At 39.1% G+C, this 24,952-nt stretch overlaps 1 protein-coding gene across 2 annotated transcripts in view; it reads right to left on the bottom strand.

Annotated features, from left to right (window-relative positions):
• LOC108676316 overlaps positions 1 to 24,952 on the bottom strand; it is a 45,258-nt gene that overhangs the window by 9,714 nt on the left and 10,592 nt on the right. For both annotated transcript variants that reach the window (XM_018164377.2, XM_047880653.1), the window contains exon 6: positions 12,926 to 13,023. In XM_018164377.2, the coding sequence (XP_018019866.1) occupies positions 12,926 to 13,023 (98 nt within the window). The remainder of the gene's footprint in view (positions 1 to 12,925; positions 13,024 to 24,952) is intronic.

The following is a 24,952-nucleotide window of genomic DNA, read 5'->3' as shown; positions in this document are numbered from 1 at the left end:
TTCAGTTTATCAGTCTTACACATTTTCCTTATTCCGTCATTTTCCTGTCACTTTCACTGTATGAGATCCCAATAGTTATTAGAACCAGTATTTGCGTTTCATTTTCCTTTTGTATTGTATTACAGGAGTAACATATTGTAACATAACATAAAATAGTATTACAGGACACATTATTACACAACATAACACAGCACAGAAAATAACATAACAGAACAAAAAATAATGAAAGATTATGCTTTGTTGGTTTATATTAGGATTTGTAATAAGTATTGTGATGTATCATAATGTGTTATGTTATACTGTGCCATGATATACTGTCAACCGGGGCTACTCGGGACGATTTCCACCATTTTTCATTCATAACTTCTTACAATGAAACATTTCATAAACAAGTTTAGGCTCATTTCAAAGCTCTTTGCAGGGGCTATCACATGGCTTCTCCAAAAAAAATTCCATATGCTATTCGTAAGGTGCCAGAAGCAAAAAAAGAGTCCCGAGTAGCCCCGTTCATTGTTTGACGGGGCTACTTGGGACACTTGGAATAAAACTTCATTTTATAACATTTGAAGCAAGCAGAGTGTACTCATGCATTACTAACAGTTCTCTGAAGTCCTCCTCTTTCGTTGTCAATGATGTAGAGGTAGAATAAATGACATTTTCTGAGATTTTTACTTGTTTTTCCTTTATTGATATGACATTATTATATACATTAATTACCGTATTATTGATGCGATATTACCGTATTATTGATGCAATATTACCGTATCCATGAACATGCCATTGAGCATTTACAACAACCTTGTCCACTGCAAGCTTCATATCAGCAGCCTTATAGCATTTTTTCTGTATCTGTGAGCTTACAGGATGGCTTGTAATTTCACACCATTTTAATTGGGTTAAGTGAATTTACTATAAAAAAAGATTGTGAAAAACATACATGAAACAAAAAGGAATGTTTTAGTGACAACCATCATATGTTTTGGAGAAATAAATCATAGTTTAGGTCAATTACTTTTCATTCTATAATGCCTGGTGCACAATTCTATATATGACATTCTATGCACAATTTTGTGATGACTGATGATGCACTAATTTTTCAATAAGTGAATTTTTTTTCGCTGAGTGAGGTAAATGCAATCAATATTCTTTTGTTTTTTATCAACTTTTTTTCTTGAATGGAGCCTTTGCTGAGGTTCTACTGTAAATGCATTTTTGGGGGTGTCCTGAATAGCCCTGGGGAGTGTCCCAAATAGCCCCAGGGGGTGTTCTGAGTAGCCCCGCCATGCGGAAATGGCCGCCATTTTTTTTTTTGGATTGAGGTAGTATGTAAATTCTGCAAATAAAGTTTTCATGCTGACACTTGTCTGCCACTTTTTTTTAAGTGAAATTTTTCAATACGGCAAATAGTTTTTTTACTACAGACCAGTGTGGAATTCTGTATAGTTAATATATTCTCATGTTAATATATGAAAAGGTATCGAAAAATCAACCCTACCACCGCATTACACCACCTCACCTTCCACTGCAGTGAAATCATATAAACTGAGCTCATTGGAAACTGCCTGCCGCTCTTCCGAAATCGCGCGTGGTTTGAAATCCAATCCCGTGTTGCCAACGCCGAATCAAGTTAACTAGTCGTTTATCTGTAGGCTAGCGGACACATTTTTGCAATGAATACATTCTAAAATAAAAATAAAACACATCCAGAATCTTAAAAATCTCACGATTGGACAATGCCAACAAACTTTTCGATATCACACCAAAGTTTGAGATAAACTTCAACTTTTCCAAGGCGTACATTCACATGGTGTTTCCACGATCATAACTGACATGGCGGCGTCACAGGCATAGCTTTTGGTCATGTCAAGTTCGATTTCACAATAATTAGACTTGATCCACATTCCATACTGACATTTAAATGATGGAAATTTGGTTTAAATTATAAATACCAATTGATATGCGTCCAAACATACATTTCTTCAGGTTTCCTGCCTATTTTGTTGGTGCAGGCATAAAACTTCCAAGTGGTTAGGTACTTTATAGAAACTGAGCAAGTTAGCCTATGTATTTTATGCCTTTAAGAAGTTCATTTTTTGCCTCAAATAACAATGTTGGATAGAAAAAGTGGTCTTGGTGGATCGAAATAATATATGAACCTTCAAAATTAGAATTCCATCCTGCTACAGACCTTAGCAGAAGTAACCTTTCAAAATATAGTTTTTCACCATTTTTCAGGAATTTTTCAAAGCTAGTAAATATGGTAATTTTGAACTTCCTTTATACTACATAGATAGGAAAAATGTTGACGTTTATGCCACTATATTTAGTCTTACAATATTCCAATTAGTTTTGCTACTAAAACAGTTTTACGCCGTGTTGTAGGACTGTCCCGAGTTACTCCTCCCATCCTGACTCCCGAGTAGCCTTGGTTGAAGGTAATGCATGATATTTTTTTGTTATGTTATATAGTGTAATAACGATTTCTGTAGTGACATGTAATATGATCACTATGATGGTTTACATTTTGCTTTATGTACCTACTGTCTTATGTTATGATGTGTTAAAATGTGTTCTGTTATATCATGCTGTGTTATTATGTATCGTGACTATGTCAAGCATTGAGCAACACTGCAACAGCCGCATTGATCGCAGTTTTCTAGCTTTCTCACACTTCAGCACTAGCCCACTAGGCTAATTTCCTTTTTAGCGCATTTTCTCATTTATGGAAAAAATGTACTATTGTGCTCGCCATGTCTGTCTATCCGTCTGTCGCTCAGTCTGATCATAGTGACAAAGCAGAGAGTTTTTTAGACTCTCCCTCAAATTCATTTTTGAGTCCTACAAGTAGACCAGTTAACTGAGTAAAGTATCATGGATGATACCAGCATTATCATACTTAAGATTTAAGAAATTGGTTTAAATCTTGAGTTATTGAGGAATGAACTGATTCCAAAAAAGCTCTGGTTGCCACTATGCTGTCCGTGACCAGGTGACCTCAAGTTTTTGTCGACAAGAAAATGCGCTCTGTCACTCACTCACTGCAGTCTGCAGTGAGTACTGACTAGTGACTACTGAGTTATATTTTTCAGTTTTTTGCAATTATGTTACAGGTAACGCGTAACAGCATCAGCAAGACTCAGATGATCAGATTAGTTCAGTAGCAGCCAGGTAGGTACTAGGTAGTAGCCGCCTCAGTAGGTAGGTACTAGGCTAGCTACTAAGGGGCTAAAAGGGGTACTGGTAGGCGGTAGCTTGTCTGGCTTTAACTAAATGGCTGTAAGCCTGTACTAAAGTAGTAATTTAGTAAGTTATTAAAGTTTGAATGAAATCAATGAATCACATCACTGGAAATGGAATAGGCTACATGTTATTCTGGGACTGGGAGTTGCAGTCAAATTGTTAACGGTCTTTGCGAGGGCTATCGTAATCGTATGGCTGCGGCATCTCCGAAAAAATTCCAGGCTATATGCTTATTTATGCTAGTAATGCTACCTATTTCAGTATTTGTAAGGTGCGACCGTCGGACCGTGCGAGACGCAAAATAAGTCTCTCGAATTACCAAGTGTTGGCACTTGTCTTAGAACAAACAACCCATCCTCAGTTGCAATATGGTGACCAGTGTGCTACCTGCATACGGCATACCCGAAGCCTTCAAATGAAAAAAAATAATAATAAAACACATCAAGCTTTCAATATTCAGAGGACGCCCACTGGAATTCGGTATCCGTCCGACTCAGCTTTGCGGAAAATTCCGCTTGAATAAAAATTTCCGCAATTATGTGAAGCAGATATTCTTCTAGCGTATAGTTCAACATGTTTATTCCAACATTACATTCCATCAAAATTAAATATTTGCTCCAAGATTTTAGTTTCATTGCATTTATAAACGATCTGTCAGATGCAGTGTCTAGTGTGCGCCCGATGTATGCTGACGACACAAAAATTTATAATACATTGAAGAATACGTCGCAAAAAGTACACTTACAAGGTGATCTTGACAGGCTGGTTGACTGGGCTGATAAGTGGCAGCTGCGTTTTAAGGCTGACAAATGTAAAGTAATCCACCTCGGCAAGAATAATGAACAGCAAGATTACAGTATGAGAAGACACGGTTGTAACGACAGAGTGAAGATGTCAAAATCGACAATGGAAAAAGATTTAGGAGTTAATATCGACAACGAGTTGAAATTTTCTAAGCATATTGAAAGTCAATTTAATAAAGCCAATAAACGACTTGGTCTGATCAAACGCTCTTTCGAGTTCCTAGGTGCAGAACCGATGAAGCAGTTGTTTGTTGCTGTCGTGCGCCCGAACCTAGAGTTTGGAAACGTCGTGTGGTCACCGAAACTTGGAAAGGACAAAAATTTAATAGAGAGTATTCAAAGACGTGCAACAAGGATAATTCCGCGCTTGAAAGGCAAGTCATTGAGGAAAGATTCAAGATTATGAAGCTTCCAAGCCTCAGTTATCGACATCTGCGTGGGGAACTCATTGCAGCATACAAGTATACTCATGGTCTATACAAGGTCCCAGAAGGATTACTAGAATTCGAAACAAGAACCAACACCAGGGGCCACGGCTATAACCTAAAAAACTGCGCTGTAACACATCCATGCGACTACATTTCTTCTCGCTTCGAGTCACCGACATGTGGAACAGCCTCCCTGATAGCATCGTTGACGCTCCGAGTATGAACATCTTCAAAAACAGACTAGACGAAGCTATGCAGGAGCATATGTTCGGTCTTAAAATGCCTAGCAAATTACGGACCAGGAATAAGCCCAGCAGCTATCTCAATCAATCGCCAGTTATGGAAAGAGCGGGTTCCAAAGGCCGGATCCCTTGTGAATCAAGTCACGAAAAAAATCAAGAATCGACAACAGGCGATGGGCCTATTTCTTCAGTGCCGACACTTCTATTCTATTCTATAAAAACAAGAGTTTTACTGAGAATAATCATTCAATGGGAATAACCCATTCTTTTGTGTGATTTTATTTGAAGCAATAACGCATAACAATGATGAATGGGATTAATGTTATGCAAACAATTTAAGTTGCTTAAAACGTAGTACGAAAAATGTATGCATTACTATAACATTTGAAAATTTATAGCAATATCTAATTTGAATCTGACTCAATCTGTTTGTCATGTAAGGGGTGCAACATTTATACCAAGGCTGCTGTCATAAAAAGAGGCAATATAAATTACTTCGTGTTGCAGAATAAGTGTAACGTTTGTATTTAAACTAATGTAAGAGACTAGCAATGTTATGTGTGTTCAAGCGCATATAGCACTCGCAAAATGAGGCAAAAAGCAATATGGTTCGGTACCTTTGGGACTCCTTGTAAAACTATGATGAATAAGCAATCTTAGTACCTTAAGCGGTAAGAATTTTTCGTCAATATTGCAAACGGAGAACTTCTGCTTAGCGAACTGACGCATTCGATCTTAGTACGGTTACTGAAGATCAAGTGCATTGAGTATTGGAATACAATGGCCAACTGGAGGTCAAGGCAACCGAGCGTCATAGGCATAAACTAAGGGTCACGGACATCCAAGTGTCGTAAGCAACTGAGCACTCAATGCTCAATGATCCTTCAAAATCAAATATAAGAGAATGTGCACTCTTATTGATATGCAATTCCCATATATAAACTAAAAAATATGTTTTAAACGACATCTTATTTACTTTCGAGACCTACACTGCCTTGTCATTCGGAGCTTGCAGCGTTTATCGAGCTCCCCTGACTCCACGAACAGAAATATTGCTGGGGAAAAAAGTTGGTGGGCTTCGCAAGTCAAGTTTATTGCATGCATGGCTCTCGTCATGCACACACGGGTGTGGTGCTCGGTCATTGATCGCTGTTGTGCATGCACTGCTAGCTACGCTCGTCTGTCATAGGCTGTTACCCAAATGAGCCAACCTAATAGTAAGTCAAACTATCATATAATGAGAAGTTCAAAGGCGCCTATAACGCTTAACGACAAGATTCCTATTTTAAAAATGTTGCAGGGTTATTTGAAATTCATTTTTAAGACCGATTCGTAATTAGCTGGGCATTTAACATTTGTACACAGAAAGATGCAATGTTGCGTTCATTATGTCAATTTCTCACCACCGCTTATGTGCCAGCAATCTGTATTCGGAAAAAAGCTCAAGTTAATAAACACAAACATGTATCAATATGAAACAAGGACCAACTACCTAGTTTGTACGGTTTACATTGAATGAAATCAACTCAGAGTGTACGAACAGTGAGTAAAAGCAAACTTACGTTCAGCACGTCAAGAGACTCCAAAGTCTCCCCGTCCTCATATGTTAGAGTATAGAGGTCTTTGACGTAAATGCTCTCTTTCTTGTAGCTCCGTCTTGATGATGCTGGAATTTTCTTGAGGCGGTCTGCAAGCTGGATTGCCATCCGGTCAAGCTCTTCTTGAAATTTCCTGGCTTCAAGTTCACGTCTTCGTGCTTTGGCTTCCGTCAAGTCCAAAGGGCTCAGACTTGGGTAGTCCATGGTAAGTTCTTCCAGCTCCTCACCTTGGACATCCTGGATGTTAGGCTCTGATTCTTTTTGAATAGTGAGACGGAATCCTGTTTGAGTTCTTTCATTATCATTACTGCTGGCTGAAGGCTCTGTTTCGATATGTGAAGTTGCTTCGATGGTGTGTTTGGTGGTCGATATGAAAGAAATTTCATTTCCATTGTTCCCATCGTTGTTGTCTTGTGAATTTAACAAATTTTTTTCTTTAGCAGCATCGAAGTCGCTATTCATTACAGCGTGGTAATTTTTGGAAGCACTTTCCCTTCCCAACGAACTGAGCTCACCAGCAGAGATAAAATCATGAACGCCTCCGGTCTGGTAGGTTTGACTACTCACCACTATTGTCATTTTAGATAATTATTTAAATTAAATCATAAACACACATTATGTCTTGCTGAAATTGTATCAAAACCTTTTTTAATGCGCTAATACGCTACGGATCAAGATAATCACACATGGTTCAAACATTTCTATCAGACACAGAAGAAATTATCTGCAAACATGATGCGAGCATCATTATATATACGTCATGTTTTAACACAGGTTTTGAAATTTGATGATATGTTCGAACAAAGAATGGTAGATACTAATAGAGCAATTCACTCAATGTAATTTGTAAAATAAGTTCTCCTCAACCGTGAGATTTTCTCGTATTGCCATGAACAAAAATACATGACGTCGCTCCTTAGAGTAAAGAAATACTCAATGCTGCTGAGGGTCGGAGGGAGAGGGAGAAATCGTCACGAACGCAAGGACGAAGGCGACCACAAAAGTCGTTATTTCTAAACTTCTGCTCACGATAACCTTGGAAATGGAGTTTGTACGAAGACTTCGGGGGTTTAGTGTTCATTTTTTGCGCGCATTTTCTCATTTATGATAAAAATGCACTATTGAGTTGCCATGTCCGTCTGTCCGTACGTCTGTCTGTCCGTCTGTCTGTCTGTCCGTGACTTCACGTTTTCGTCGACGAGAAAATGCGCTCTCTGTCACTCACTGCAGTGAGTAGTGAGTTATATTTTTTTGCAATTTTGTTAGTTCGTCAAGTGAATATAGCTAAAGATTTGCCTGACGCTGACACTGATGAGATTCATTAAATCACTAAAACATGATTGAAGCCTGTAAACACTAAGTGAAATTCATATACCAAGCTCCAATTCCTGAAATAATTTTGACAAGGCCCAGGTCAAGTCAGAGCCTGAGTATTGGTTAATCGAATCACTCCCAAAACTTTAATTCATTCTTATTCTTTTTCTAACCACGAAGATGTCAACTGACTGCTTTCAGTGTAATGTACTCGTCATTCACGAGAGTCAACTGACGTGTAGAAAACACTGTTCAACGGCTATCAACGTATCACTAGTAATATCTGGAAATATGTCAATTTTAATCAAGCGCATGTAAGAGTTTATTGTTGAGCGTAGCGTAGAGGACACTACAACATCCTAATGTATACGAATAGGTGACCACTGAGACATATAACGCTCCTGACCGATATTCGTTTAATGGTTATGCAGTAGTTTTTATAAATGTTGAACTCTAAATTCAGACCAATATAGAATTATTTTAAAAATTTAGTAATTGAGCTACGTTCGTTTACCAGGAAAAAATTATATTTCTCTTTCCATAAAATTTAACGCAATTAAAACATCGCTAGTTATCAGAGCAAGGTCAGGTTTTGTCACAATTCTAGATTTTTTTTTTTTTGACGAAAATGCTTGTATTCCCCATAGGCTTGAATGCTATCATGCGTCTGAAACCTGTCGGATGAGAGGGTGCTTGACCTTATAGAAGTCGCTCATGTGTTGAAAAATACAAGCTACGTCGTAATCCCAACAGCCAATCAATACCGTACCTACGCTACAACTGCCAGAAGTGACATTTAGACTTTGGACGTTCAGCGTAAGATGTAGGACAATGCAGAATCTATTATTTTATTGAGGCTGAGAAAACAAACGGTCAACGAAGACATATGTCCAATATCATTTGGTGGTACAGTAACTGGAATAGATTACGCACGATTTGCATTGCGTGGTAAAGTTATTAGAAAACAGCAAATATCTTTGGGTCGTACAGTCGCCAAAAGAGAGAAATGATTGTGATTGAGTGGTGCAGTCAATAGAATAGATATGGCAAGTGTTATTTGGTAATACAGTCACTAGAAGACAAATTGACAATTGGCAAGTGTCACTGAGTAGTACTGTGACAAAAAATGACAAATGTCATCGGGAACTACATTAACTAGAAGAAATATGGCGAGTTTCATTGGGAGGTGCAGTCAAAAGAAGTAAATGGCCGACCACGTAACAAGTAATGATAGCCACTTCATCGATCTCAGCTGATTTCTAAATAAAAAATCTATTTCGTTTAATTACTGGACGATCTAAAAATTTTTTGTAACCAATCTTGTCCCTTCTAAAGCAAATACTCCAAGTATCGATCAGTGTAGACGTTTCAACAACCGTGTTTGCTTTCCATCATGAGTCCCAGGAATTCATGCTGAGTGAATTAAGAATATTGATTCGTGTCACATTCCAGCCAATATGGCGGACAATGTATTGACAAGATATTTATTTGTGCCTTTTTAGTTATTTCTTTTTTCTAATTATTTTATGCTTGTAATTAATTAATGTTTATGAATGCATCAATGAAATGGTTGCGGAGATCCGGGTCCGCAGAAATTTCAACCACATGCACTGAGTCACCAGTGAGTGCTGCACATGTTTGTCAGTCGTTCAGAGACTATAAGATTTCACTTTAACCTTCACGCCATACGCCAGTAATGTACTAAAAGGCACTCATAGTTCTAATAACGTTCGCTAACTATCAATCTAAAACATGCACTGATGCGCTATAATAATCCCCACTTCGAAGTCTGAAATGCCCTTTTTTAAGAGCTAACTTTTAGAAGTGTCCCGTACTTGATTGTTTTAATAATAAAATAATAGACCTTAAATAATCGTGATGAATTATTGACGAGGATATCACCTAATTTTCAGCAGCCAAGTCAACGCATATTGAGAGTCGATGATCTATTTGAAATGATTCTCATAGATCTGATCGAATGTCACTTTCGTCCATTGATGGGTTGAATCGTGCCTAGCAACATGCAAATCTCCATTCAGTGTCAAACATAAACCTGACAATTGCAGTTTTAATTTCCATCATGACTATCAAAGATTATTTATTGAAATAAGAAATGTGTAGTTTATATAATTTCGGCCAAAATGGCCATAAAGACTTTATCAGCATTGCTGAAAGATTCAGATATACAATAATGAGTAATCTATGGTAAAAAATGTTTTTTTCTTTTGTTATCAGACTCGTTCACCGTAGGAGCGTTTTCGATAAAGTAAGTTGCTAATCCATCACTTCAATACTTTTAAGAAAAATTCACTGCCAAATTTCACAAGAAATTATTGAAAATAAAGGTAAGAGACGACACCGTTTTGAGGTGAACGGCGCGGACGACAGCATTCCGCGTTCAGTCATACCACAGTTCCAGGAGTTCTATTAAAACGAATCCCTCTTTTCAACAAAACTTGAACATGACTTTCCTCAGCTGAATGTAATAAGCACCATTGTTCTATTTGTTCCAGCTCTGTATCAATAGCCATGAGTATACTGCACTGTAGGAAAACGCTGCGGTCGATTTGTCTAAAATGAAAAGCTTATAACCTCTAATGGGAAAAAATTTTCTTGAAGCAAATGCGTCCATTTATGTAGGTAATTTTCAGGATGCATTCAAATGATACAAGAAAAATAGAATTGCTTTGCATGACGATGCGTTCACACGGCAACGGAAGCAATCCAGGCACTGAGAGCCTGTACGATCGTTAGCCTCGTGAGCTGCTGCAGCTACAGCTGCTGTGCTGCAACTGTAACTGCTACACCTGTTGTACTGCTATACTGCAACTGTCAGCAGTGCTGCTGCAGCTTGTACTGCAACTATAACTGCCAGCAGTACTGCTGTAACTTTAACTGTACCTCCTGTACAGCAATAAAGGCCTTCTGATCACGGCAGATTTTAAAGTATTTCGATGCCGGTAATTCGACCGTTCCGTTTGCGGTCGCGACTGTTTACTACAGGTTTAATGATGTCATTATTGCAAGGCTATAAATTGAATTCTTTACATTCAAGATTATGTAAATGCAGTTGACGCAGCTGGGGAAAACGTTCGGAAACTTGAGCATAAATCTTGCTAGTCCTAATTAAACATTCATAACATGTGATCATAGTTCATAGCGTTAATTTATTCATGTAAGTTATCGACATAACTTCATTATCCATTCTATAGTGTTATACTGCATACAAAATTCTTCGTCACGGCAGCGGCACAGAGGCGTCATGAATCTGTTGCTATGGTGTTTGTAGGCCTCAGAGGTCAATGTTCATATCGATTGAGGTCTTAAGATCATATTTGAAAATAATATTTTATTTTTGATTATTACAAAAATAATCCTCATTAGCTTGCGTATACATTGTGAGTGCCAATTTAAAGTCAGGAAATAATATTTATACTAAATAGTTACTGATAATTAAATTTGTCAGTAATTCTACGGCAGCGCTGAATCCATAATAGCCGTTGCATCGTGCCAGGGATCCTGCAACTATTGCCAGAGGCCAGCGATGAGAGTTGCTGGTGTTGAGTCACGCATCACGAATTGTGTGAGGCAAGAGAGACCATGACGTCACACTCAGCAGCCAACCACGAACGAGGCCTCAACACACGAACTGTCGCTGCAGGAATTAGGTTGTAGCAACTCATCACGGAGCGCAACAGCGCATGCGCGAGGAGTCGATGCACTTACGCTCGATTGTGCGCACGTAAACAAGGCTCTCTCCTATCTCACGCTCCACTGATTCTTTTCGACCTCGAGGACGAGTTTGTTATGATTGTTCTCCTAACACTGTTTGAATATGAAAATATTTAATACATTAGATGGGGGAAATGTCGTAAGCATACATCAGTAGTAACACGTTCTTTGTTAAATATAACATGGTTTAGCTGTACTGATATGTTCTTGCACGAACTTGATCGATTTACGATCTTATCAATGCCGAATATCAGTTTATATGACAAAGACGCAACACATAAATAGTCATGAAACGAGTGGAGATTACAGTTGGCAATCTACCTTTATTACTGATTAAATATTCATAAAAATATTGGGCGAGTGTGAGCGGCAACCCAGAAATAAAGGAGCTGAGGCCGACACGGATGAACGCTATCCCACTTGCTCGATTGCTTGGCGCAGCAACTGCACTCACTGTCAATCTACTAGACAAACCATTAAACAAACGATTTAATTAAAACTTTATGCTACATTCCAACCATCACATAATTAATTCACAAAGACTTGAAGCTTGCGTTATGTTTGCCAGCCATTGTAATTTTTCGAACGAGGAAGCAAGAAGACCATCAAAATACTTCTAACGTCAACCAAGGCTATCCAGAATATCCAGAAATAGCATGTAATTATCTCCACCGTACAGTGGCGTCATTAGGCCTAAAACACTTTTTTATTAAATAATTAAATTTATTATGAACTGACTCTCAAACCAAGTCTGTACCACTTTTTAGCGAAGATATATTATAATATATATAAAAAGTGTGCACTTTTATTTACTTGAAAAACACTGTACCGATAAGCAAATAAAACACTCGATTCCAGAACTTAGATTTTAACTAAAATCTTCAAAACCGAAGCATAGACCGATTCATCCATTCTACCGCACAATTACGCTGCGCCGCTTCGCTTTTCAAGAGCCTTGATCGTTAAGAATGGGTTTGGATTGCGTTCACTTGCTGTTTGTGCTCATCACATGTCCAGACTTGGGTGAAAGCCTTTCTAAAATAGTGTTATAGACCGTTCAATACAGGGATGTTGCGCCAAGATCATTGTTCTACGCTGGTACAATAGTTCACTGACACTTGAGAGGACCTCGAAAATATTTATAAAGCAGGGGTTATTTGATATAACGTAGCCTCGTAGGTAGCTGTCGTAACGCGATCTCATATGCAGCGTTAATTGAAAACCCCAAACTAGGTCTGAAATTTGTTAGCAGGCTAAATGAACTCACAGTATTTTTCTTCTAATTATGTGATACTTGGAAGGATAAAATCTCTATTCACGTTTTCTGTAATAAATGTTTATGATAGAAATTGCTTTCATGACAACCAGACTATATATTTTTGGACAGCCGACAGGCACTGAAAATTAGAATTTGCCACGACTCAGCCTTCATCAACAATATACTACTCACCGTTCGTCGTTCTCTTAAAACCTGAAATCTCTTATAATTATAATAGTTGTAACTAATTTGAAGATAATACAAGATAGCAAGGAGTGCGAGTACAAATCCTCAATTCAGAAAAACTCACCCGCCTCTCCTCCTCCTTGGTGGCTTCAAGGTGCGCTTCGATGCTCTCCCAGTCTATGGTTGGCATGGCCGACTCCATCGTGTAAACGTCAAACTCGCCTGAAATGTAAACAGGAAAAAACACACAAATTATGTAAATTCATAAAAAGTGAGTTGGAATTTATACTTGTATTGTTGTTGAAAGTAATCATAATCCAGCGAATTCAAATATTTTTCATCAGTTATTCATCAATAATCTTCTTAAGATGATAGAAAACACGTAATACCGAGGTATACTACTGAAAAAATTACTACAACATACGGAGTGACGGACTAGTCTGAACCTTTTAACATCATACCGTGCACCTCTCACAATTACAACTGGTGAGTGAATTTTAATGCAGCAAATGTAAGTACAAATAATAAATATACCGGTCAGAATCCATGTCTGATAACTCACCTTCCACGTCGAACTCATAGTCTTGCATATTACTGAAGTCAAACTCCTGCTCCGGCCGCCGCCTCAGAGGCTGAGTGGCCTTATGCAAGAAGCGCAGCATTTAGGAGCTTATTTACGCTCACTAATGTGATTTGTATCACATTGGATTTGAGATTATGTACTAAATTTTTTTTTATTTTTTATGAGTTATGAAAACGAAACTTGCCTTTGTTATTACTAGATTTTAAAATAATGGTCATGCTTATTGCTTCCGTGAACTTTAATTCACACGCGTTTAACATCCCCGATTGTGAAATAAATTTTCAAGTTCATTATTTTTTCACAGAATACTACTGCTGAAATTCTGTTAAAACAAATAACCACTTTCAATTGAATCAAGAAGAAACATAAAAAGCTTTTTCTCGTTCCATAAATCTTGCCTAGAAAACTGGCAATTAGTGTAAGCGCAAACGAGCAATTTTTGCGTTCGCCGGAAGCGGCAGCGCAACTAGGGGCGATAGCAGGTCCAGTGTCAGGCTGATAAGACACACCCGGCCTTCCTGCAGCCGCTGAGTCACGCAGCGTTTACCAGATAATGTGGATGAAAATGTTTGCCTTCTCATAAAAAGTATTTGTCTCCCTTTGCATTAACGAATGGAAGAATTCAGATCGACAATGATTTCAATGATCGAGACTTCATGATAATAAACTCGTGCGGTTTTTTGAATGAGAACGGTTTCAGTGAATTTTATTAAACTGAATCCTTCACATGATACCCAGAGGAGTAACTCGGGGTAGAGATTTCAAAGTTCCAGGATAAGCACTTTGCGATTCACGCTCAGGAAATTTAAAATCTATTACTTGCACACAACAAAGCAGCACAGTCTCGGTCTGGTCGAGGACTCGTTAGTAATCCACTTGAGCTAGAAAGTGACGGGTCCCCTGATGAGCTAAACAGACTTGACACTCAGTCCCACTCACACTTTAATGACCGCAAAACAAACGCTTAAAACATTCGAGCATTTTAAGTTGACCATTAAAATGCAAAGCGAAGATCAAATTTATATGAATAACGCAGTTGTATAATTTAAGGCACACAAAGTGTCAGCAAGCAACAGCGTTCGATAAAAACAACTTCGGTAATTTGATAACTTAGGTAAAATAGGTAACTCAGGCTAAATATTATTGAACAAATTTTGTTCACTTACCAGATTAGAAAACAATAATACATGCCAACATCACTGTTCTCGCACAATCGCGACTGCTAATATAGGCACTTAAATTTAAAACTCGTTCGCCATCTTCTGGGCACAATGTAAATAACGCAATAATTATTGGTCCTATTTCATCCTGGCTTCAGTTAAGTAAGTCTTTGGCTCAACTAAACGTGTAGTTTAGCAAAGTTAAAGATGAGCCAGAATATTAGTTTAGCCTGAGGTGTTGAAGCCATAATATTACTGGGCGAGTCACCCACACCCAGGAGCAGAACTTAGTTCGCCCAGACCTGTAAGGCCGTGTAAGGTATCAGCTCGAGGCTGTACTTGTAGGGAAGATGCGCACACTAAATGCAGAGCGCCCAAGTTAGAGGCCTCGGGCGAGATGCTTCACAATGCACAACAAATAAAGCCTAGGCCTCCTACGCTGCAGATCAAGCGTTGTTAACACCGCACAGTAATTACTTCGATCGTCTTTGTATACATAAATAATGTGGCTACGAAAAAACTTTTTAATTAAATTCAGCCAAAGATTTTGATTTGAACACAAGCCTTCGTTGAATAAAACATTTACGTGTATAACGTGTATAAAAATATGAGAGGAATGTCTGCATAAACTCCAGTTCGTAAACAATGCACAGGGAAGAAATAGACGGACTTATGTTTTTTTTTTTGCGGAAAATTTCCGGTGTTTTCATCACGCTGTTCTACACATTACTGAGCCTCGAAAATGATGCGATTAGTAAAACTCGAATTCCAGAACACATGTCCCCCAATTACCTAAGTTACACACATCCAATAATTTTGATCAAATGACAGCAGTTCCGTAACTATATGCTGCATTTGTCATTTGAACCTAATAAAAAAATTTAGTCTGATTACGAATAATGTTCATGATGTAAAGAACCACGCAGTTGATGCGCACTGCTAACGAAATCTTGCGTCACTCTCAATATCTTAGGACAAGCGAACAGGCAGAGACACCGACGCTCATCCGCTGGCGGGCTGCAAGGATGACCGGAAAATACGACCGTCTCAAGCACGTCACAGGCACGGAGTGCTATACTGGCGAGACGTGCGTAGCTCTTATGCCGTGCACGTCTCAGGCACGGAGTGCTATACTGGCGAGACGTGCGTAGCTCTTATACCGTGCATGTCTCAGGCGCGGAGTGCTATACTGGCGAGACGTGCGTAGCTCTTATACCGTGCACGTCTCAGGCGCGAAGAGCTTATCAAACACTTCTACCAAAAGAAAGTTTGTTATCTATCGCCATCTAAATCATAATTTAATAATTGATGTTTTAGCTATACAGGCGAGACGTGCGTAGCTCTTATGCCGTGCACATCCCACGGTCGGAGTGCTATTCTGTACGATATGCCAAGCTAGTCGGGATGTGCGTAGCTGTTATTCCCACAGGATGTGACCAACTTTTCCCTGCATGCAGTTCAAGTTCTCATCATCAGTAAATTTACTTCTGAAAAATTATATCATGATACTAATAAGACTATTGGTCATCTATTTCTGAAAATTATTTCACCGCAAAAAAAAGTAAGACAAAAAAAATAATAAAACCATAGGTCAAATCACTCATTCAAACCTGATATCAAGTTTTAGTTCTATAGAATGGGTAACGGGTAACTGTAAACTAGAAACAGAACTTACGTAGGGTTCGATTTGTTACTCATTACGTTCACGCAAATGCTGCAATTTCGTTATACGTTGGGTAAGCATGACTCGAAGTTCCATGCATTGATTGGTATACTTTATAATTTACTAAAATTCTAGAAATTTAGATTCCAAGCGTTCTATCTCGCATTCGACAGATTTGTCGAGTGACCGACCTGGTTATCTGGGAGATATGAAACAGCTGTGAGTCAGCTACAAGACTGCGACTGTTCCAACGGACTGCAATGTGAGCAAGAGTTATATTTCACGTCCTCGATGCGTGTATATACCGAGTGAGCGGTGCAGCGGGCTACATATCGCAGCTGCGACCGCTGTAACATGTGAATGTCTTTGTAAATGGTGGTGACGCACTGCGCAACTGCCACCACTTAAGCACAGCAAAATACTTATTTTACACTGCAAAAGGTTTCACAGCGGATACTACAATAGCACGAAGTTAACCGACTGTTGCTACGATAACATGTACATTGTTGATACCTGCAACTGAATGTTCAGGTACGGGTAATTGTATTCAGGCAACACTAAGTTTCCTGCTTCATCAGGAATGTACATTATAACTCTAGAAAACTACACGTTTCTTTCACACGTGTATGTACATTGTAAACACGTGAATGTACATTGTTAACACGTGAATGTACATTGTAAACACGTGACTGTACATTGTAAACACGTGAATGTACATTGCAAACACGTGAATGTACATTATAAACATGTGAATGTACATTGTAAACACGTGAATGTTAATTATAAACACGTGAATTAAACACGTGAATGTACATTGTAAACACGTGAATGTACATTGTAAGCACGTGAATTTACATTATAAACACGTGAATGCAAAACTTATGAGTTTCTTGCGCTATCGTCATGGGCAGGCGCTCGGCCAACGAACATTTTTATTCCTAAATAACTCTTTAGTTGCTTAAATTAAATCATTCCAATTAGGAGGAAAAAACTTTATGACCGAGTTAAGACAGCGTAAAGTTTGCGGATTAAAAAACTATTGCGCTTACCGTCTGAGGAACTTTTCCGGGATAATATCGGTCGGCTTTGAAACTTAAGTCCAATATACGTATACTCAAAAAAATTAGATGTATCTCATCATTACATATTAGATGTATCTCATCATTACATATCTCATCATTACATATGTTACATCTGTAGCAGATGTCCTATTTCGTGGATCTACACTACTGCATTTACTGTTTTTTTAATATCTTGAATTACTTTTAATCAATTTAACTTTGCAAGTTAGCATCAATTCTGAGTTTTCTAATAAACAATTCAAATGAAACCAACTCAGAAATGTCACTGAGGAATCGTTAAGCGATCATGCGTAAGAGGACCGGTCACTGCAGCGCCTGCAACGAGCGGCTTCCTGCGCTGCTGCAGTGGCAAGAACAGGCCACGTCATGCATAGCTTGTGTATACGCAGGCATGCATCAAGGTATGGTAGAACTATATAATTGCCTGATATTTCCTGCAATTGCTTCGTTCAAACTAGAATTTAATTGATAATATAAGAGAAAATAAACTGGAAACATCTGCTGACATCTTTGTAGCTGCATTTTGCATTCCTTGAACACTAAACTCGTTTTAGTTTAAGCTGAAAACTAAGGCGACAAAATTTTTGTGCAGCCCAGTAGGAGCAGAACTGAGCGACCTAACACCAACGCCATGTGCTTTTTTTTTTGCTTTGACAAGCGTTCAACAATTTGTAAAGTTTTTTTTTCTAAGAAAAGAAGAGTCATAAAATTTTTGTGTGTGATTGGTGTACCTACCAACGGACTTTAAATGCATTACATCCTTACTCATCTACAAACTTTCTCTACCTTGAACATTTTTGAGCTCGCATGAACATTGAAATGCTTTTGTAGTCAAATTTAAATTTATTAGATGCAATAAATTATTTTCACTGCTCTGGGCAAAGACTTGCCGTTAAGTTAGTGACTATTCGGAATTAAGGTCACTAAATCAAATTTACGCATTAAAGTATTATTCAATGATATTTACTAAAGTATTGTATGTTATATTCATCTGCTGCCGCTTCTAGAAGGTTAATCAATCACGGCACCGCCACTTCAATAAGGAATGCCACTAATCATGCTGAGATGAGCGCGCTCTTGACGGCCAGCCACTGCTGGGATGCCACATGGTGGCTAGAAAAAACGGCCAAAATCAGGTCATAAGACGACCAAAAAGTCTCGGAGTTCAATATTTATTAGTAAATCTGTAATTTGAGTAGCAAAACTATAAATTTGCGGTGTTTTCTGCATTAAAGAAGTCAATAAGTCCAAGGCTCATATAGATTTTTACTTGCCAACATAAATGGAAAAGGGCCCTTGTTAGCGCATTTTCTCATTTATGGATAAATGCACTATTGTGCTCGCCATGTCCGTCTGTCTGTCTGTCTGTCTGTCCGTCTGTCCGTCCGTCTGTCCGTGACCTCAAGTTTTCTTCGACGAGAAAATTCGCTCTCTGTCACTCACTTCAGTGAGTACCGAGTTATATTTTCATCAAATTTGGCCGGTAAAAGTCCCATCTATCAAGATAAGTCCACAGCACACATGCGCTCGCGTGCTACATTCATTGTGCTGTGCTGCAGAGCGAACACTCAGCAATACTCATGACTCAAGCAATATTCATGACTCAGTGTGGTGGCAATTTGGCCTCTTGACTAGAGTTATCTGATTGATGAATCATGTATTCACGACTCGATAAAACGATCGACGAGTGGAGCCCATTTGACTGTGTAAAGCAATGATATTTTGGAATAAGAATAACCCTGGTCTTTGTAAAGTATACTGATGCAATGCTGGAGGTGCAAAGATCAACTTATCTGTATTCACGATCCTTCATTTAATTATCTGTAATAATTGAAGAGCCAAAAACTCTCACGTTGAGAATGAACTCCCTTGTATGGAGAGATGACCGATCTACTATTAACACTCAATAAGACCACAATTATGTCATTCTTTCCAAAATTGACCCGTTTATTTTATTATGGAAATAAGATCGTAAAAATTGTTGGAAGATACAATTGTTATTTCCACTAATCAAGTGGTTTGAATTGTGAAGCCGTCTCCAACAACAACGAAACGAATAAAAAAAAATAAAAAATCTGATATCGCCATGTTGGGTGGAAAATGTATGGTTACGCATTAAATGATGCATGGTTACGCATTACAGTCGTAAGAGTTGCTGCAATGTACTTGTAGTGTTACACTGTAATAGCTCGCGACAGTAGTAGGGAGTAGTTGCACGTGTAGTTTTATAATACTTCGTTGCTTTTCTAGGCGTAGGTGTATTCAAATTTTCAAATAAGAATTTCTATTGCACTTTCGCAAACTCTTCGTGCAAATCAAACTATTTGCACTTTGATACTGAACAAAGACCAATATACGGTACGTACGGAAATGCAGCTGACTATTACTTCTCAGAAGTGATTGGTCATCTGGGCTTAAAATAAAGATGGCCGAACAAAAAACAATTTTATTTAATCCCAGCGGCGGGCAGTGTGCCAGCAGGCATGTCACCGTCTCGATCTAGTGAAAGCAATAACAAGGGACGCAAGGACAAGGCTTTAAATAGAGCAGAGTCACTCACTTATTTAAACACATAAACACGTACAGTTATAGAGCGCGTCTACCATGCAGTGATGTGGTCATACGCTGATATATTTATGATCCCTTCTTAAAAAGACTAAATCTTGCTTTGACTTATAATTTTGAATTTCATCCTGCGAGGATTTGCATAATTTTGTTAGAATCTAATAATATGTATAATAAAATATTAAAATGTATTTTGGCGAAGAAAGGCAAAAAATGGCCGCACCAGCTCCTCAGATATGGAAGACAAATTACAAATAAAAATCGTCGAGAAAAATCACGAATTTGCTAAACAAGGCAAATAAAAGTTAGCAGGCATTACTGACTCCTTTAATCAATCTGTACGTAATTATGAAACCTGGTGCAAAAACTTCGAATTAAACAATAAAAATTGTTATTGTGATCGTTTTGCGAAGGATTTAATCATATTTGATTGCAAACGTCGTTCTTGTGTGGAATATTAAACACGGCATCAGAATTCGAAATTCGTTAGTAGGTTTGGACCCTCACCGAAAAGCTGAATAAATTTATTATAAAAAAAAGTTATGCCCTACGCGCGTGCACTGTTCAGTAGCCTCGTGTCCTGAGTATGTCCAGAAAACTGGCATATCATATCTATACATCATATATATTATATGATATATATAAAATCATATATATCATATCATATTGCATCATAATGATGTCGGCGCTGAGAAATGATGTATGATGTGGCCTGTCGCCGATTCTTGTAATTTACGTGACTTGTCCACATTAGTTCTAAAAACAGGTCCTTCGACAGGATCTTTTCCAAACTGAAGATAGTTTGAAATAGCTACAAGACTTCACCAGGTTCGTGGGGTGCTAGGCATTTCAAGTCTGAACATATATTTCTCCGTAGCTTTATCTACATAGTCTGATCTTGAACACATTCTTGCTCGGAGCGTCAACGATGTAATCACACTCAGAAAAATTAATATGTATTATTATTATCCATATAGACGCAAACTTCCTGCACGTAGCACAATAAGCAGAGAGCGGACGTGTAGCACAGATGCGCCCTTTTGCCGGGCCGAACTGTGTCAGGAAGGTCCACACAGAAGCAAAAAGTACATCGGTATTTGGACAAGGTCTCGCTCATCTCAGAGTGCAGGTGCAGCCAACCCGCCTCGCTTTATGCAGGGGTGATGGTCTCAACCGATGAATTAGATGAAAGCACATGCACCTCCGAGTGAGCTCAATATACTTGTTTGTTTATTCTGAGTCTGAATTTGAGCGATTGGATGCAGGCCGGTGAGATCTAAGGGAGAAAATGTGCCAGGTCTTGCATGCTGTATAGCAGTGACATTTCAGGCCTTTCACCCGTGCAATTTAACAGACAAAATATTTTGAACCCAAAATTAAACTTTGTTGAAATAGATTCAGTTTGTCAAACACGAAAGTATTGAAGTCTGAGCAAGTTTAAAGTAAAGCATCAATCATTCTAATGCCAGCAGTCCGCTGCGGGCCTAAGTACGGCGATCAAATTCTGATAACAGATAGCTGATAAAATATCCGCGAAGAGCGTCACTAAAGTTATTTTCAAATTTTAAATTCATCCAATTACATGAGATTATATTGCAAACAATCTGCCGTGCATTAAGAGAAATTGCACGTTTTCCTCCTAAAGGAATAAAAGCAAGTAAGCGCCATTGTTTAGTCTCGCTACGACTGGAGTAGTGCGCGCAATCTAATTACTGCCGCCGTCTGAGGCCGCTGCGCGAGTAGACAACACGCGCGTTGCGCGAGGAGAGGTTCTTATTTTGTTAGGAGCTAATGCATCGCGACGCTTAACGCTTTGTTTGCTATTTTTTAAACAAATTTAAAAATAATAAAAACAAGGAAATTCTGAGTAAATTATACCGTTACATAGTAACATAAAACTGTTATAACAAATACCAATGCCAGTATTGGTGCAGGTTTCGCTGGTAAATAAGTTTAAATTTCAACGGCCAACAATCACGTAGATGATATCTTTCGCGGAGCTTGGCAATCTTCACATGAGGTTTCTATCCACGCTCTTTCAATAGATGAGCAGACTGAGCACCTAATGGCTCCTGAAATACAACGAAAATGTTTGGCTATAGAAAACCTGAGTGTAAATGACAAATACGTCGATTTTCCTTACGGAATGTAAATCATAGTATTTAATCAATAAAATTTATGAGCTTTGTTCAACAAACACTCCAACTCATTTTCAACAGTTTAATAATACAGCCGTTTGAAGGGCCATCTGTCAAGTCCCAAAAAATCAGAACATTTTGAGGGTTCTAAAATAATGGTAAACTTTGGTTCTAAGAGCAGGACTGACACGCACGGATTAAAATTTTAAAGTTAATTGTGTGAAGGCCCAATGGTGTAAAATTCACTTCATAGTCTCGTATCACAAATTCAAATAAGGAACGGTTGTCATCTGATGAACTCATGATATTGTCATACTGAATAATACTAACGACCTCGAAGGCGGTCGTTGAAGTATCAATTATAGTCAGTAGGACTTGCAGTCTGCGACGGAACACAATTCAAGTCACCGCCTGCAGTCTGCGACGGAACACAATTCAAGTCACCGCCTGCAGTCTGCGACGGAACACAATTCAAGTCACCGCCTGCAGTCTGCGGCGGAACACAATTCAAGTCACCGCCTGCAGTCTGCGGCGGAACACAATTCAAGTCATCGCCTGCAGTCTGCGACGGAACAAAATTCAAGTCATCGCCTGCAGTCTGCGACGTGTCATCGCCTGCAATTTGCGACGGAACACAATTCAAGTCATCGCCTGCAGTCTGCGACGGAACACAATTCAAGTCACCGCCTGCAGTCTGCGACGAAACACGGAACACAATTTAAGTCATCACCTGGAGTTTGATCTCAACTTCCAGCACCGCAACTCAATTCAACGCAGGTATGCGCAATCACGGCCTGACAGACGCGTGAGATCCCCGTCTGTTGACCGTGAAATTCTAAATAATTTAGAAAGACACGAAATATTCAACTGATATGAACAGTTTATTCGTTCATTTGAACAAACAGTTATTGCTTACTTTACTTGAAATTAAATTTAGCAGCTGAAAGTCAGAGAGTTAATTACCCTTTGCACTACATTATAAAGGCAAATAAATAAAAATCACAGGTTACTTCTTATTCTGGGTAGTGTGAAGTAAATTATAATTTGCAATACGAATATTTATGTTAATATCTCAAGAAGAAATGTTTGTGCGCTGCACTAGCCTGCCGCTTGACTCAGGATCAAACCCTGCCATTCAAGATCAAACCCTGCCACTCGTAGCAATATCATAGAATACAGTCCCGTATTTTATGAAATTTGTTATCGGTTAAGCTTTAACATTCTCAATAATATATAAAGGCGATCCTTACTGCAACGAAGTCTGTATTTCCAAATACGATTAGGATGGGGCCGAGTTACTAATTTTTCTTGGTTTGTCTTTGAAGCGGTCAGCTGTAGGATTTAAGATATCCTAGTTCTTTCGAGCAGACAGGACCTTAAGTCCTAACAAGCGCAGTGCAAGCAGCGCGTATGAACGGCCCTCACAATATCCACTTCGGAAAATCAGATTAAAATCAAATATGGCCGACCTTCGGCCGTGCTAAAACCTCCCATAAGGAGCTTTAGATTTATCAAAGAGCACGCCACACGTGTCTGCTGGTGACGACAGCCAATGCGTGTCTGCAATCTAATTCCTAATGTAGAAATAATGTCAGTAAATTCAACTTTAAACTCGAAAATAATTAATTGATCAAGTAAATTGTTCTGTACTTATCTTCTTCCTCGGGAATATCACTTCATCCAAGGGAACGCACAGGCCCAATAATAAACGTATTATTATCAAGTAATTGTAACCATGCTACTAAAATGCGGTCAACGATCGTTGTTTGCGTGTTCGGTGCTAACCTTGATACGCCCCGAATCATGTTACATGAATTTAATATTGGTTCAGTTATACAGGATCGAATTAATACGTACAACTTCGAAATAGGAATTTTTCGGAATTTCATCAGAGAAGATATATTTCGAATAACAAGATGTCAGATATTCAATTGTGCCGGATATTAGATTATCATTATTATTATTTTGTTTTAGCAATAAGGTGATCGGCATGTGCAGCTGACCGAGTGTGTGTGACCGCTAACGAGGTGTTGCGTGTCACGGGTTACAGAGCTTTAGGCTGCAGGCGGTTGCTTGAGTTCTGCAGTCACTCAGGCACTGATGCCGTTTTTATCCATGCTCATGACAGTAAGCGACGCTTGGATCCGAAATATCCAATGAATAAGCAATTTTCTTCATAATCTTTCTACATATACATTTGCATGCATATACATTTGCATGCAGATTTTCGTGATACCATAAGATTCAGATATAAAAGTTATAAAAAGACTTTTGTGAAATCAATAATTGAGTTCAAAGCCGTTAATTTTTATAAAGATTCTTAACATGTTTTGCCAAGAGAAACCGCAAAATACTATCATAGATGGGTCGCCCCTGGCCCAGTTTGACAGTATTTAGTACGTATCAGTGCCACGTGGAGAGAATGTTCCACCATTTGGACAATTTACCCCGTCTATTTTTCTGAATGCAGCGATCTCAAACAGAGACGAGCGTGGGGGTGGCCGCGAGGAGACATCGCCACGACGTCTGTGTTAGGACTCAGATTACCTGCACGTAAACTGCCACGCTCGCCTGCTACTGCCTGCCTCGCCTGCTACTGCCAGCCTCGCCTGCTACTGCCTGCCTCGCCTGCTACTGCCACGCTCGCCTGCTACTGCCACGCTCGCCTGCTACTGCCACGCTCGCCTGCTACTGCCACGCTCGCCTGCTACTGCCTGCCTCGCCTGCTACTGCCTGCCTCGCCTGCTACTGCCTGCCTCGCCTGCTACTGCCACGCTCGCCTGCTACTGCCACGCTCGCCTGCTACTGCCACGCTCGCCTGCTACTGCCACGCTCGCCTGCTACTGCCTGCCTCGCCTGCTACTGCCACGCTCGCCTGCTACTGCCACGCTCGCCTGCTACTGCCACGCTCGCCTGCTACTGCCACGCTCGCCTGCTACTGCCTGCCTCGCCTGCTACTG

This window comes from Hyalella azteca, unplaced genomic scaffold (genome assembly GCF_000764305.2).
Source record: "Hyalella azteca isolate HAZT.00-mixed unplaced genomic scaffold, Hazt_2.0.2 contig5826, whole genome shotgun sequence".
NCBI classification, from domain to species: Eukaryota; Metazoa; Arthropoda; class Malacostraca; order Amphipoda; family Hyalellidae; genus Hyalella; species Hyalella azteca.
This window is presented reverse-complemented; position numbering and strand designations above follow the sequence as displayed.